Consider the following 15,947-nt stretch of genomic DNA (forward strand, 5'->3'; position numbering starts at 1 on the left):
TACTATCATTAACTTGCGAATATTACTCAGTTTTGAACATTCCGTCATCAGATTCAGCATTTCCTGTTTGACATCGTGATCTACTAAGTGGAATAAAAAATGCCATTGCGTCTTCAAAATAATGTGGCTTCTTTTTTTTACCAGAGGATACGGATGGTTTTTTTCTCGTAAACTTCTCAGAAAAGTCACCCTGAGCAATAATAATTACCATCAGAATAATGAAAATTATACCTACTATTATTGTACAGGTTGTTTTCTTATATTTAGTGCATTTTCTAGAGTTTTTATTTTTGGAGATAAGAAGAAACTTTATATGTAGTTTTGTATTTAAGGTTTTCCCTATCTCAAAAAATGAAGGTTTAGGGGCGGAACTCAATATAAGGAATCACCCGGAACAGATTCATCTCTAATTCATTAAATTTACTCAAAATTAGTATCAACAACGATGTGTAGTTTTACGCAAACGGTTTTTTTAGATATCTTGCCACTGGTGCTTTTTTTCGAGTTCTGTCATTTCACTTCACGAGAGGAGAGACGACAGTGAAAAAAGTTATTGAAGCAATTTGGAAGGGTCTTGAAAAACAGTACATGCCTTTGCCTTCAGAGACTCTGTGGTTAGAAATCACTCAGCGATATGAGGCACTATCATATGTATTGTATTAATGACAATGGTTGATGTTGATTCACTTTTCACTGCAACTTCTGTAGGTGATTTTGATAGAAATAGTGATGGCGCAGTTTTCAAAAATTCTGAACTTGTCAAATTGTTCGAAACAAGCAAGTTAAATATTTCATATGCAAGAAATCTACCTGCTGGAGACCTCGGATCCAATTTTCCAATGTAACATTTGTCTTCATCTCTATCGAACACAAATACCAACTTGTTAACTAGACAGAGTGTGTCAAGTTTTCATTGTCTACTGATGTGCTTCGGAGAAAGAACCTCAACGGCGCAAGCTTTTCGATAAAAAAACAGAGTTTCAATACAAGTTTTTTCCAAGATAATAATCACGCGAATTCTATTTTATCATCGAACAGCTGCATTGTTTGTTTCTTGCGATCTCATGGAGAAGTAGAATAGTCAATTGACAATCAATCAAAATCGATTGATACTGGATTAGCTCTGGAGTTCTGCAACTTTTTCTCGGTCCAGTTAAAACCGCCATGAACACCAAACGAAAAACAAAAATGCATAATGCTTAATAGAGCACGAAGTTGTATTATGTCTAGTATCACAACCGTTTCCAAATTCCTTCGCAAGAACATAAACACTCTTATGTAACAGCATACCTATTTTGGTAAAAATAATAATAGACTTTTTTATATTTTCCGTAAGTACGCACAAATAGATCAAGAAAGTAAAGCAAGTTTTACATAATGTAAACGTGTGAAAAATTCATATAGCGTTTGGGACACTTTCACTAGTATCTGGACAAGTGCATGTGCCAGTGGCGTCGAAATTGTTGGTTGACAGGGTGTCTGTATAACTGATTCAAAATAATTAGGGTGTTATTTCGAGTCAAACCTTTTTTGGCAACTTCTTTAAGAAAATAGCTTCTTTGCGACCCAGTTCGGGAAGTACGTACTATGTGAACGTATTTCTTGAAAGGAAGAATGTTGGTTATACAGTAAAGAAATCAAAAGTCTTCAACAGCGAGCAGATCAACAAATTCATTGGGGAAGCAAACAATGAAGCTGATTCTGATAAAATATTATGATTGTAGAATGTAAAAGTATCAACTCAATTTGCTTCATTTTCAGGTAGCAACAAATAATGGGTCTTGTTGGAAGAAAGGAATAGAAAAATCTTCCAAAAAAACTTCAGACCAGTCGCTTTGCTATCAGTTAAATAAAAAATCATTGAGGAAGCTGTAAACCTCTATATCCTTGAATATTTGGAAGGCTTAAAAATCTTGAGCGATCATCAATATGGATTACGGAAACAGGCGACCTGGTTCCCCAGGGACCCATATTGTCTCCAACCCTCTTTTAATGGTTCATGAAACGATTTTCCTGTAGTGCTGTAGTGTTTTTTCCTTTAAAAATATATGGAGCTCCACCCCTAAGCATACCTTGAAGCTGCTGGATTCTATCCAGAAAAGAGCCATCTGCCTGATTAGAGACGCCTAAATCACTTGCAACATTGATAGTCTGGAACATCGAAGAAAGGCTGGACATTTGTCTCTCTTCTGTAGACAGTCGTTTGTGAGAGTGACTATATTTCTAACAACCATAAATGTATCATCCGCAAAGGGAGTTTATCCAGACAATTTGAAACTTGCAACTGTATGCCCCATCTATAAAAAAAGTGATGAGAACGATTTGGATAATTACAGAGCAATCAGACTGCTGTCAAGGGACTCTAAAACATTTGAACTAAATATATAAAAAAACAATTAACCAACTTCTTTGGGAATAATAAAACTGTCGACATCGCAGTATGGATTCACTAAGTTCAAAAGCACAGAATCAGCATTATCTGAGTTTCAGATCAGAATTATCAATGCCCTGGACAAAAAGAAGTGTGTTCTAGGTCTTTTTATAGACTTCTCGCGTGCCTTCGACTGTGTACATCATGAATTGTTACTCTCAAAACTATTCAGATCCGGTATAAGAGGAGTACCACATAACTTAGTTACATCATATCTTAAAGAAAGAAGACAAAGGGTCAAAGTTGGCAAATGCATCAGTAGTGGATCTGAAATTAGCCAGGTAGTACCTCAAGAATCTAATTTGGGTCCATTATTCTTCTTGGTGTTTGCTAACGATCTTATAACGTTTATTACCAGTAATACCACAACATATGTTACTAATCACGCAGACGACACCAACATACTAATAATAGAAGAAAACGTGGAAAGCTTGAGGAGAACCATAGAAGATATATACAGTAAAATAAATATTTGGTCGGAAAAGAATAACTCAAAACTCAACAAAGGCAAAACCAATATCATCTTATTCCCTAATCGCAGCCTAAACAACGTGGAGATATATTCGAATGATAGTTCAACTCAGTACACCTCGAACTTCACTGCGCACAGGCACATCGCCTTAAGGATTTTCCTTTACTGCTTGTGTTTCATTCATTTCCAAGAATTGAAACCAGAATATTTCAACTGAGGCTGGTTCACAACTGCCTCGTGTTCCAGTTTTCTCAGAATTTTCCAGAGGGTAATCGATTCTTTCGAGAAATTTTGTAAAACTGAAGTCTTGCGAATGTGCAGTTCCAGGAGATTCTTCGAGAACTTTAGGTTCCAGCATTATTTTCATGTCACTAACTGTTCCACCGGAGTTAACGTCCGAATATTGAAATAATTCAACTGAACTCTCTGTCCCGAAAGATTTGGTGGTACTTTACGATGGTTTTTCACAAAAGTGTAAACTCTGTTCAAGGAGTATGAAAAAAAAAGTTGGGTGTCTCATTTTTAATGATTTTCTCCAGTATGTTCTCCAATGGAGGGATGATGGGGAATTCTCAAGTGAAAGCAAAAATAAATAAAGCGAAAAAGGACCCACTTCTAGGAACCTTTTTCCTACGTCTCTGATATGCACCGCAGCCAGTGGAGTATAAGAAGTATTTCGTACACACCCACCAATCTATAAAGCCCGCGTTTGATTAGACTGTGTTACATTTCAGTTTTGTGATTTCAGGAAATAGGATAAACATGACTTATTTAGCAGTGAGTAGTTCTAAGTTCTAAGTACTGATGAAGTGTGTGTAACGGAGAAGCTTATTTGTGGATTTGTGATACGTGATAATTTTCTAATTCTGTTGTTTCGAAAATTTCTAGATTACTTCAGGAATTGATTTTAATAATCATCTAAACCTACTACAGCATTGTGCGTACAATTAACAACCATTATTATTTAACGTAGCATTCAAAAACCAAATTTTTTCGGTATATACTAAAATCCCTTCAGTACAAACAATACAAATAACAGAAGTTGAAGCTATGAATTATTTTATGCTAGTCTCAGCTTTCTATCTAATTCTTCATCAGTTTAAATTCAATCATTTCCTTTGACATTTTTCGGTCAACCTCTAGCTTTATTACCATTTTTCATTCATCAGAACGATGCGAACGAGCTTTGTTGTAGTTTACATTTACTGCTTTTCCACTAGTTCCTTCATTTTTTTCTACAAATGACTTTCTTCTTTTTTATATATTTCACTTTTTTATCAACTCGGAGCACTCTATCATTAATATTTCTTGATGAATTTCAGCATTCATTATTGCATCTATTCATCTTTATTTATTTCTGTTATTTAGTACTTATTATTCACAGTCCTGATTTTTTCAAAATATATGTACGAGTTTCATATTATCCATTTCCATTGTGGATTAATCTTCTTCAATGACTATACTCTACTTTTGCATTACCCTCCATCTCAATTATTCAAATCTGAAGTCACCCCATACTGAAATTTTGTTCCAAAATCATTCTTCAATTACTTTTATTTGAGATGTCCCTTCAATCATTCGTTTCCAAAAAAATGTTCATTATTTTCATTGAAGAGGACGAATAATTTTATGCAGTTTTTCTTCAATAAGGGTTAGTTGTTGGGCCAACGTTTCCAATTCAATTGAGTTGTAAATGTAACTATGGATGTTTGGTCACATTTCCAACACGAAAAAACTGCTTTTCAAGCCCTGAAGAAAAATTGAATCAATTTCGAAACGTTGTTCGAAACAATTGTTTTATATGAAAAAAATTGATTCGATGAATTGATGGCTGTAGCAATTACTTGTTTTTTATAAAAATTTATTGTTACCCAACTAAATTTTTTTGAAAAAAAAAATTTTTGGAACACCAATTTAATTGATGAGTTTTTCATAACTCATTTCTTCCTTCATCAGTTATTGTATTTGATTTGAACAATTTTTTGCGAAAACAATTTTGTAACAATATATCAATTGTGAAAGTAAACAATATTAGTTTATCTCACTGGCAATCAGAAACAATAATTTATACATGAAAAACAGAATTCCACCAATTTGAGAGGATCATTACCAATATGGAAAATATTTTCTGGATCCATATCTTAAGCGAAATATTTGCAACACGTGAGTTGCAAAATAAAAAAAATCCTTTAAATTTTGAACGTTTTTGTTGTGTTAAGTATCAATATAGGCGGACTACATTTCCTGTGACATGAATTAAAATGTTGTTTTGCGTGATTTTGGGCCGCTTATCACGCATTCGAGCGACTCGTTTTTTCTTCCGCACTTCCGACCGTTTTATACGAAATATCGTATACGAGGAGTGGGCGAGATATAGCCACAAAGGAAGGCAAGCACAGTAATATCGCGATCAGGAAGTAAACTGATTTCAAACAATGATAGAGAATTTTTTTCAAGCTTATAGAAATACGTAATCCTCAAAAGTCTACAGTAGTCTTTGCATTTCAGATTGTAGGAGTATCACTAGGCCTAATATTGACCTGCAACTGCCAAGGCCAATATCAAAATGGAGGCTATAATCAAGAAGAACAGTACAACTATCAGAAAGCGCCTCCTCCACAAATTTTAACGCATAAACAAGCGTTGAATCATGATGGCAACTTCAAATACCTCTTCACTTCAGAAAATGGTCTCGCTCAGGGGGAGAGTATAGCTCCTGATGGATCTAGAAACGGTGGATACAGGTAAGAATTCAGTAATGGGCTCATTTCATTCTACAGTGTTCTTCAAGCAAGGTAGCTACTTCTTTGAATATTTCAAAAATTAATAAGGGCTAGTTGTTTCAAATTACAAGTACCGATTGTTATTAATATATAGATGATAATGTTTTGTTGGGAACTCACGTTGATAATCTAATCATCTCCCGCTTTCTATATATTTTTTTATTTGATTCAACTCGATTGCAGTTACGTAGACCCTAGTGGAAGGAAGATCTCGGTGAAATATACAGCCGGTAAGGAAGGTTTCAGGATATTGGAAGCCGACCACTTGCCAAAAGCTCCACAACCCGTTGCTCCACTTCCCGTTACTCAACAGCAGCAAACACAAGCTTACCAACAACCTCAGCCTCTCTATGGAAGGCAACATGATGATGGACAATATAGGCCACAACAATATGAAAGACCACAACAGGTAAAAATATGGTTATAGTGAAGTTTTTCAAGAATTTCTGTGTTTATACAAAATATAAATACTTCTTTTCAGTTCACGTTGTTTTGGGAGGTAATATTCTTATTTGTTTTCTTCACTTCTGATACCACTAAGTACTGATTTGTGTATTATCTCCTTGTTACTTTTTAGTTTTCCTCAACAAGTTATCTATATTAAAGTGTCTTATTCTTCTGTTTTTCATATACATTTTTTCTGTGTATTTTAAATCTCCAATTTGTGTAGGTGTTTCCAATTTGTGGAGGTGTTTCCTTAGTTAACAGGGACCAGTCAGAAATCCTACTGTTATGCATAGATTTTTCCTGGTCATCCCCAGATATTTCTTCTACGCCAGCTTTCCAGGGTCGCCAAAGGTGATCCCGGCGCAAGATTGCATCCTTTTGATTTCATCCCATCTCTGTAGGGATTGGGTATGGGTGTGACTTTAGGCTAGTTTCGCAATTGTCGAAGTCATCAGGCCGTAAGTGCCACTGGGCCCTAAAATTCTTAGTCCAGCCGCTTCCATGGCTGAAAAGTTGGCAATGCGATCACCTTCACTTCTGCCGTGCTCTTTAACCCACCTCAGGATAATGTTATCATCTACCGAGACTTTGGCTAAATCTTGGTGGCACTCTAGTACTAGCCCTGAGGTAACACGTTGTCTGTTCATGGCTAATAGGGCTTGTCTGCTGTCAGTACATATTGTTATGTTTTTGCCAGAAATTCCTGTCCTGGTTATTTCTTTTGTGGCGATTGAGATACCAGCCAGTTCTGTTTGGACCACGCTGATGTTTGGCAGCAAGGATATGTCTTCCACATTCCACATGTTTCCCTCATCTTGAGGTATCGTTTTGCAGTTTGGCAGAGGTCTGATTTGGACAAGTTTCCGGAAAAACACTGAAGCCTTGAAAAGATGAGAGAAAAACATACTTGTTCCTGTTCTAGTTTGTACCTCATTATCTGAGGTATGGTCTGCATCTGACAAAGCTCCCATGTTGTTCAGACCACGCTACACCTGTTAATACCAAACAAGTAAATTCTTCATTCTCCCTATTTTATCCGATCAGCACCGTCCTACCTCCATTACTCTTCTTATCGTTTCTAGATTTTAAATACCAGTGTCTAGAGCATTCAAATTCAGTCCATACCCTTCAATACCATCCTAGTATGGCACACAAACATCTATAGTCTCTTAACGACTTTCATTTGTCATCTGTCAGCTGTCTCATGTCACCGTCTCATGACAATGTTCCATGTTCTCAAGCTAGAACAGTTGAATGTATCTATTATTGCTGTGTCGCATGTGATGTCACGGGAGATATCAAATACTCTCAGTAGTGCCACCTGAACTCGATAATATTACTAATTCTACACATTTTCAGATCCAGCTGCCGTCTGTAGCACACGCAAGACCTGCTTACGCCCCTCCTCTGACGGTTTCAGGATCTCCTAGGTCGAATGCTCTGGAAGACAGAGACTACAATGATGAACCCGGAAAACCACACAGTTTCGGTAGTGGCTATCTTTTTGAATTCTCTGGGTAAAATGGTACAGTCTGTGATGTCACTGAGTGTCATTGTTGATTTTCATATTTTTTGGAAGCAGGTATAATGGTAGGGTTATGGAATCTTACTTTGCCTCTTATTAGTATTCATCCTCTTATAGCCATATTTATATTAATCATGTTTTCACTACCCACGCTATAGTACAACAGTATCATTATATATCGAGGCAAAAGGTTAGAGGTAGGTTAGAAACTCACCTCACTCTTATATTAGTGTTATAGTACCAATACAGGTTACGGTCAAGCTTTTGAATAAGGACTGAGGCTGAAAAATACTCTTTCATTCTCATTATTCCTCTTGCTAATGGATATGATTTGAACACAAAGGCCTGAATGTTATTGGTCTCTGGATACTTGAATCTCAATTCATCCTACAAAGACCTATAACTTTCTCTAGGTCAAGATGTAATCAGATCAAGGATAAGTAGGTACTGTTAGTAGTTAGTAGATTAGTAGACTACTGTTACCAACTTCTTATTTGAGCTTACTTGAACTGATCAAACCATTATCATCTGCAAACATTATCAAGTATTGATGTCTGAATGAATAACGCATAAATACAATATATTTCAGTAGCAACAGTTCTGTCAACTCTTCAGAAGTTGAAAGTAAAAGAGACCAATCATTTTGATTGACAATATCATTCCAAAGAGCTTTTACAAGAGAAGCATATTCACCAGCAGAGTTACCAGAATATCATATCCATTCTCACTTTTGTGCAAAGTTACAATAATTTCAGTTTTCTAACTAGTTATTTGTATTCTCTATTCTCTACTTTATTTCTTATAAAATCTTCTTCAAGCTCTTTTGCCTTTCTATGTCTTCTATCAGGACTGATACATTTATATAGGTGGTGGTTTTACTCCTCTTTCCTTTACCCTTCAAACAATCGACTAATTTCCATTAGAATTGGTGGACACTCATATAGAGATTCTAGATTGTAGATACATTTCACTAATCAAATTTTTCCCTCTTCAGTGTTTTAATGTTCTGTGAAAATATGAAAATCAGTCAGTCGATGTCAGTGTCGCTTGAAAAAGTGGTGAACTGTTGTCTGTTATTTATAATAACGTGTGCATTTATTTCTAAGGTGTTATGTGAATTAATTAAAGTTATACAAACGATTTTTATTGTTTTATTTTGCGCTGAGAGACATGTATGGTGGTTATTACCAGAAATATGGTAAATTTCACAAACATTTCTGGTACTATAAGTGACAGCAATACAATATTGTGATGACGGTTAGATCAATATTCATAACAATAAATGAGAAACGAGTAAATTCAGGACAAGAAAATGTAATGTTTTTTCTTCTGCGTTCTTCTGTATTTGTTGCAGAAACTTCTAACCACTCTGTAAAAAAATGTTGCCTACCTTATCAGTTTCTGATGTAACTAATGTAAACAACTAGCTGTTGCTCGTACTGTTGACCAACAATATCGTTTATTGGTCGAGAAATGTTGCCAACTTGTTTGCAATAGCTTAATATACAAGGGAAATCCCACCCTTTCCTGCCAGACATTTCAGTTCTAATTCAATCATTCTTAGGTTCATAGGCGTTGTGTGCAGGATTGCATTAATTGAAATGTCAATTCCTTCTATTACCTTCAACAATGCTGAAAAGTGTCCTGCATTAGGTTTGGGATCATGGCTGGTGAGTCTGATACAACTACTAACTTTATAAACGTAATCTCCGGTACAACATAATTATATGATTTCACGGTCAATTCTGCAGGTCAGGACTTGACACTGGAGTTATCTACCGCGGCAGATTCCCAGATTTTTTTGGGGTCATAATCTACAGACAAAAAATATTTCTATTAATGTTCAACCCGTTGTAACATATAAAGCTTTTCGTATCCTGTTTTTGATACAACAGAGCGTCAAGTTTTTATTATTTTCTTAAATTCAATCATACTCATACATCAAGGTCAACCTTGACATACATTCTTCTGTTATCAATATCCAACCCTCTCGATTTTGTTTACGACGTCACTGGTTACTGAATGAAGATACAAAACAATGTGAATCAATAATTTCTCATGATGATGTTTGAAAATTATTAAACATTTCAAACAATTCATATGAGCAAACACAATTCAAATTAACAATTTTCTCAAAACAAAGTATCTCTCTCGCTCTCTTTGTTTTCGATGGCCGTTTCTCCTGGCTTCCTCCTGGCCAAATGTGTTCCTCAGGGCTCTGTTTCAAGTCCACTATTGTTCTTGATTCACAATATCAATGATCTATACAGTTTTATAAAACCGACAAGAATTACTTTACTTACTTCATTATGTTCTAGCAAAGACTTAACCAGCTTCCAACTAATGACGCGAAATAGCGAAACATTAGCATATAATTGCTGATAATAAGCTGACTCTGAATGGAAATAAAACTCAGAATATGATTATATTTTCCAATCTGAAATTCATCCAACTGAAAGTGAAAATTTTTCAGGATTCATTACTGATAATAGATTGAGCTGGTCTAATCATATCAAAGCTATGACTAGCAAACTTTCTAGTGTTTTGTTTGTTATGAGACGATTAAATAATGTGGCCAGCTTGATGAAGCTCAAAAAGAGCCTACTATGGATAATTTCACTCAGTTATGTCATATCGTATTCTGATTTGGGGTTATTCAGGTTACGAACCACTCCGGCCTGGATACCGGCGTACGACAAACTCACAATATTGCTTGACGAGACACAATGGACAATCATAACCCAAAAGGAAGACCCGCGATAGCACATAGTATCCGCGTAACTTCTTTGTGAACGGTCGTTATCGTCAGTTCCCTTCACTATAACGGTAACCACGGAACTCAAAAAAATGTGTCATTTGAATGAGTATATCGTCATGATGACGTACGTCATTTTATGAAGTGGTGGTTATGTCATGTCGAGGTCCTTGTAGTAACCAAATTACCCTAAACGATGGTAGAAGATGCCCTTCTTATGGCCTTGGGACGTTTTTGGTGAGTCGAACAAAACTCTGATTATTCGTTCACTCTTATCTAAAAAACCACTTCGCGAAGTCTGAATACCTTGTTATTGAAGGATTTTTTTGACAATAAAAACTCTGGATGGACAGGTATTGAAAGCAGCAATCCTTGAAAATATTTGGAATGTCATATGCCTCAACATATCCACAACAGATTCATCTCAAGAAGTTTGTTCCTCTTGGCATCAACACCTTGAATTCAACTTTCACGCGCCTACCTTTTTTCCGTTATAGTGTCACATCAGCCTCTCCATGAAGAAGTTTCCCGCTTTCACCTGAAGAGCGTACGTTTCCAAATATTAGGGCTGGAAGTTCCGCCATCTAGAAAGTTCTAGAATAGCCTAGAACATAGCTTCCGTTTTTACCTGAGGAGTATGCTTTTGATCAGAACATTCCTCTACTAAGTTGAAGACACAAAGAGCCATCTATTTGTTGTATTTCTTCAACAATAGGAAGAAAGGAAGGACGGTTACCTTCATCATTCCTTGTGATGCATTGTTTGGAAGCTTTGGTGTGGTAATAAATATTACCTCTTGAAGATGATCACTTGGTGATCGAAACACGTATCGAGGTGTTGAAACTGACAATTTGGTGTTGGGAAAGAACTTCAATAACATTCATTACTGCTATCGATCGTTTCAAGTTCGATCATTATCGGCAATAAAACATGAATGCCAATATCAACCAGGAATATATGTAACCTACATAATACTAACCAAGATCACTTTCCATTTCGGAATTTACAACGTTCGGTTTGCCTTTTTCATCTTCTACCTGGAAGAACTTCTTGGTGAGCATTTTGGCTCCTTCTGTAGCTTCGTCGAGCTGTTGGTCAACGTATGCAATCCCTTCTTTTTAGGAATCGTTGAACACAAACATTCGTTAAAGTAGAGTGAAAAATTGAGGTAGAGGTAAAAGTAAAAGTTTAGGGTATGAATGATCGAGCTTTATTTTCATCTTAATAACAGACTCATTATTGAAAATTCGGTAAATTGAAACTATTGTTCAATACTGTGGAGCGAACTGTTCCTTAAAACTCCTTATTATCTTCTCGGCTTCTTCCAACTGTGCAGAGATAGCCTGTACTTCTTTCCTCTTGTTCTCGTATGCTTCCGAAATATGATGCAGAGCGATTTCTGTGTCTACGGAAACCCTCTTGGCTCTATTGGCTTCGTTCATCTCCTCAATCATTTCCTTCTTCAACTTGATCTTTTCATTTTCCAGTTCGGAAATTACAACCTTCAGTTTGTCTTTCTCGTCTTCCAGCTGGCAGAACTTCTTGGTGACCGTTTTGGCTTCTTCTGTAGCTTCGTTGAGCTGTTTTTTATATTCATCAACATCTTCGGCAAGCTGTTCGTTTTCGAATTTCAACTTGGTGTTCTCCACCTCTAAATCGCTTATCAGCTGCTTCATATCCGTTATTTTCTCCCGAAGTATGTACTTTTCGTCGTCTACCCTCAGTTTTCGTAAAGCTTCATTAGCTTCTTCGCATTTTCGCTGTTCTTCCTCCAGCTTCTTGGTGAGGGATTCTATCACTAGAGCTGCGTTGTTCTCACACGGTCTCATTTCGAATTTCTCAGAGTCCCTGATCTTCTCCAACAGCCTGTCTATTTCTTGAACTGTTTTTATGATTTCGATTTTCTCCTTATGTTCTTTCTGTAAGTCAGAGGGTGTTGTGAGAATTGACGTACCTCTTCTAGTCTTTATCTTCTTCCTCAGTGTTTCGTTCAAAGCCAGAAGATGGTCCTTTTCTTTCCTAAGTGCTTCAAACACCTCAGGTTGAATTGTTGAGTTTCTGAGATTCTCCAATTGCTTCGAGAGGCTTTGAACATCGTTTTGCAGTTTTTGGTTTTCGGTGTAAAGGAAAGATTGGTTTTCCAATAACTGCCTATTGATTGTGTTTGATTCGATGGGGTCCGTTAATTTTTCCTCTTGGGAGCTCATGTTCACTGGAATTTATCTTGAGAAACTGGATGTTTTAAATTTTTTTTGACATTTTAGTGACAGAAGTGATAGCAAAGACTGAATTTACAGGGTGAATCATGTGCGTCACTTGAATAGCTTGAGAAATGGTTCTTATGCAGATTATATGAAACATGTTCTTCCTTACGAGTCAGTAGAGAGTTGTCCTGAAAATTTTGAGAAGGAAAATGGATTAGATAATTTAGGAAACACTTGCTACATGAATAGCATTTTACAAGTGTTGTTCATGACGAAGAATTTCAAGAACGAGGTTTCAATGATGAACGAGAACGAGAATGTTTCCTACTTATTCACCAAACTCAAACACCTGTTCATGCAGCTGCAGTTTCTTTAAAATGTATCATCTTTCCCTCCAACCAGTTTCCTGGAGTCTTTGAAGTCCACTACATACTCGTTAGAACCTGTATATTTTTTTATACATTTCAGTAGTGATTGTAATTAAAAATGCTTCATCTATCAAACAAATTTGACAGATGTAGCTCAAACAAGATGGCCGTTATCGATTGTCCAAATTCCCTGTTGGAAGACCTTATACATTTTCTGAAAACGAATTCCCATTCTCGTTGATTGTCAATATGAATATGAATATTCATATTTTTCCTTGATTTGTTTGGTAACAGACCTTCAGTCGTTATTTTCGCCACAAGTACCTGGCTAAATAAAGACTTACTTTTCGAATGAAAATAATTCAAAAATCTGTGAAGTTATGAGTTTGTCCTTCATCAGCTCATCGTTTTGAGGTTCATCTCAGTACATCTCGAACTCGAACTGCTTAAGAACTATTTCATTTGGAGAACTGTCTCAATGTGGAATTGACTTCCTCAGAACTTTTTTTTCTGTGGTGCCATAAGAAATTTCTTGTGGTGCTTGTATGTTGTTTTTAAAAAATCTATGATTTGCCTCAAGGTAGAGAGTTGTATATACATTACTTTGTTTTTCAGTCGAAACCAGAAGAAATAACAGAGATTATCAAACTATCTATCGACATAGGCTATCGCCTTTTTGATTGCGCATGGCTTTATGGGAACGAGAAAGAGATAGGAGAAGGTCTACGAGCCAAAATTGAAGATAAGGTTATCACTAGAGACGATATCTTCGTTGTTACCAAATTATGGAATACTTTTCATGAACAGCAGAAAGTGGTGAGTATATAGGCCGATATTGTAAACTTTTTTAATCACTGATGAGTACATACAAATATAAATATACTGGGTGTCAACAAATCTATTGAATTGGTCATAACTTCTGTTAGGTTGTTTCAAAATAGTCTGTTTTTATGACGTTTCTTTAACTCCATATCTCAGTAAATGTGTATTCTACTGAGTGTGGTATGTATTGATTGATATAGAATCTTGGATCCTTTACAGAGATTAATATTGCTGGGGGTTTTTCCCAAAAGCAAACCGTTATTTTAACACTTCGACACGAGTTTCGATCACCAAGTGATCATCTTCAAGGGGCTGAACGCCATGTATTTCTTTACGTTTTTGCAATTCTGAAACAGTATTGGAATAAAAACACATTTTCATAGTATAGGCTTCTTTCATATAGACCTTTGGTATAGTAGCAAAATTGTGACCAAGAAGTTGAAAACTAAACCAAGTTTAGTGACCGCTCAGACAGCTGCTTTAAAAAGAATTGCTTCAATTTATGCTTTCTAATGGACTCCTTTCAAAACCATTCACGGCCTCACTGCTGTTGAGAGGGAAGTGGAGCTAACGACATTATTGCTTCGATAACAGATTTTTTTTTTCCATGTTCATGTCAACTTGATTGTTCATTTCTGTTTTCCAGGTACCAGCCTGTAAGGAATCCCTAAAAAACTTCGGTTTAGACTACGTCGATCTCTACCTCATCCACTGGCCTTGTGCGCAAGAAGATGTCGGCAAGGTTGACTTCCAACTTCCTTTCAAAGACGCAGTGTATTCCGAATATGATATTGTTGAAACTTGGAGAGGAATGGAAGAATGCGTGAGACTTGGGCTGGCAAAAAGTATCGGCTTGTCCAATTTCAATAGTAAACAAGTCCAGAAGATTGTTGACAATGCGAAGATCCAACCAGTGGTGAATCAAGTGAGTATGTCAACAATATCTGGATTGAAAGAGGTCTCCAATTGACATCAATGGTTCCTACTACCAAGTACCTGGTACCTAGTACCTTCGTGGCCAAGAATCAGGATATTGTGTAAATATTAAGTCTGTCAACCAGGTGCGAGTGGCGCCATCTTACGTTTAAGTTTTTTAGTATGTTCCATGAAGATCTGATAGATGGCACACAGGTCTTAGGATTACATTGAATGTTTTTAAATCGTCTCTGACTGACTATCATTAGTGAAGAGGAATATCACAAAAAATTAGATGAAATACATTACTCTTTGATAAAATATGGTAATTTGCCAACAAGCGTTAATCATTATCCAAATTGAAGTAATCTTCCATACACATTACTTTGGCTACCGGAAAAAAGATAGAGCCACTCTTCTGATGATATTATTGTTTCAGATTGAGGTGAACATATTTCTGAATAATAAAAAGCTGATAAAGTTTTGCAAGGACAGAAACATTCAAATAATGGCCTATAGTCCTTTGGGATCTCCAACACGACCATGGATGAAGGAAAGCGATCCTGTTGTTCCTCTGGATCATGATAAAATAGCAGCAATTGGTAAAAAATACGGCAAAACTTCGACTCAGGTTATCCTGCGTTACATTTATCAATTAGGTAATGAAAATTCATTATATATTGAATGAAACACTGTGAGGGCAGGAGAGAGGGAATTTGTTCCTCTTTCAGTGTGATTATAAAAGGCTTGTGTGTTTGAATGGTTCAGATATAGTATAGAATGTCATTACAATGGCACAAATGCATTTTTTTTTCATTTATTTTGCAGGTACTGTACCAATCCCGAAGTCCTCAAACCCTGGCAGACTGAAGCAAAATTTCGAAATCTTTGATTTCAAACTAACGGATGATGAGATGGATGTGATGGACAGTTTCAATTGCGATTTGAGAATGTGTCACGCTGAAGAATTACTTGGTTCTCCTGAGTATCCATTCAAAGGAGTGGAGTTCTGAAATGCATTTGTAATTTCAATTCGTCTACGTGTGAAAATTAAAATTGAAACTCTTTTGATTTTTTTTATAATGACCAACAGATATGTACCTAGAGTGGAACTGAATTTTTTCCTACGACTGAAAAACTTATTTATTTTCGTTACAACTATAATTACTAGTATGAATGCTATTATAATTACTTGTATAAACACATCTGAGAAAGCTATTGCATG

General features: G+C 36.1%; 4 protein-coding genes across 6 annotated transcripts in view; 3 read left to right on the top strand and 1 right to left on the bottom strand.

Moving 5' to 3' along the window:
• The window catches only part of Vmat (Vesicular monoamine transporter), a 90,028-nt gene extending 84,507 nt beyond the window's left edge, over nt 1–5,521 (top strand). For both annotated transcript variants that reach the window (XM_074185091.1, XM_074185092.1), the window contains exon 12: nt 5,412–5,521. The gene's annotated coding sequence lies outside the window, so the exon portion shown is untranslated. The remainder of the gene's footprint in view (nt 1–5,411) is intronic.
• On the top strand, nt 3,666–7,654 carry LOC111517544 (uncharacterized). The gene is made up of 4 exons (XM_023173736.2): nt 3,666–3,680; nt 5,412–5,647; nt 5,870–6,095; nt 7,493–7,654. The coding sequence occupies exons 1-4, from the start codon at nt 3,666–3,668 to the stop codon at nt 7,652–7,654; spliced, it is 639 nt and encodes a 212-aa protein (XP_023029504.2).
• Nucleotides 7,655–9,244: 1,590 nt separating this feature from the next.
• On the top strand, nt 9,245–15,789 carry LOC111517542 (aldo-keto reductase family 1 member B1). Of its 2 annotated transcripts, none has more exons than XM_023173734.2 (5): nt 9,245–9,328; nt 13,601–13,801; nt 14,454–14,732; nt 15,162–15,381; nt 15,551–15,789. In XM_023173734.2, exons 1-5 carry the CDS (start codon nt 9,260–9,262, stop codon nt 15,733–15,735), a joined length of 954 nt encoding a protein of 317 aa, XP_023029502.2. In that variant the 5' UTR covers nt 9,245–9,259; the 3' UTR covers nt 15,736–15,789. The 2 variants fall into 2 exon arrangements, with proteins under 2 accessions (XP_023029502.2, XP_023029501.2); XM_023173733.2 differs by lacking the exon at nt 9,245–9,328 and adding an exon at nt 10,507–10,650.
• LOC111517543 (uncharacterized) lies at nt 11,608–12,701 on the bottom strand. Its single transcript, XM_023173735.2, has one exon. It carries the CDS (start codon nt 12,618–12,620, stop codon nt 11,682–11,684), a length of 939 nt encoding a protein of 312 aa, XP_023029503.2. The 5' UTR covers nt 12,621–12,701; the 3' UTR covers nt 11,608–11,681.
• Nucleotides 15,790–15,947: the final 158 nt, after the last annotated feature.

This window comes from Leptinotarsa decemlineata, unplaced genomic scaffold, assembly GCF_025532065.1.
Source record: "Leptinotarsa decemlineata unplaced genomic scaffold, Ldec_3_MD MMD2_tig00026361_RagTag_RagTag, whole genome shotgun sequence".
Taxonomy (NCBI): Eukaryota; Metazoa; Arthropoda; class Insecta; order Coleoptera; family Chrysomelidae; genus Leptinotarsa; species Leptinotarsa decemlineata.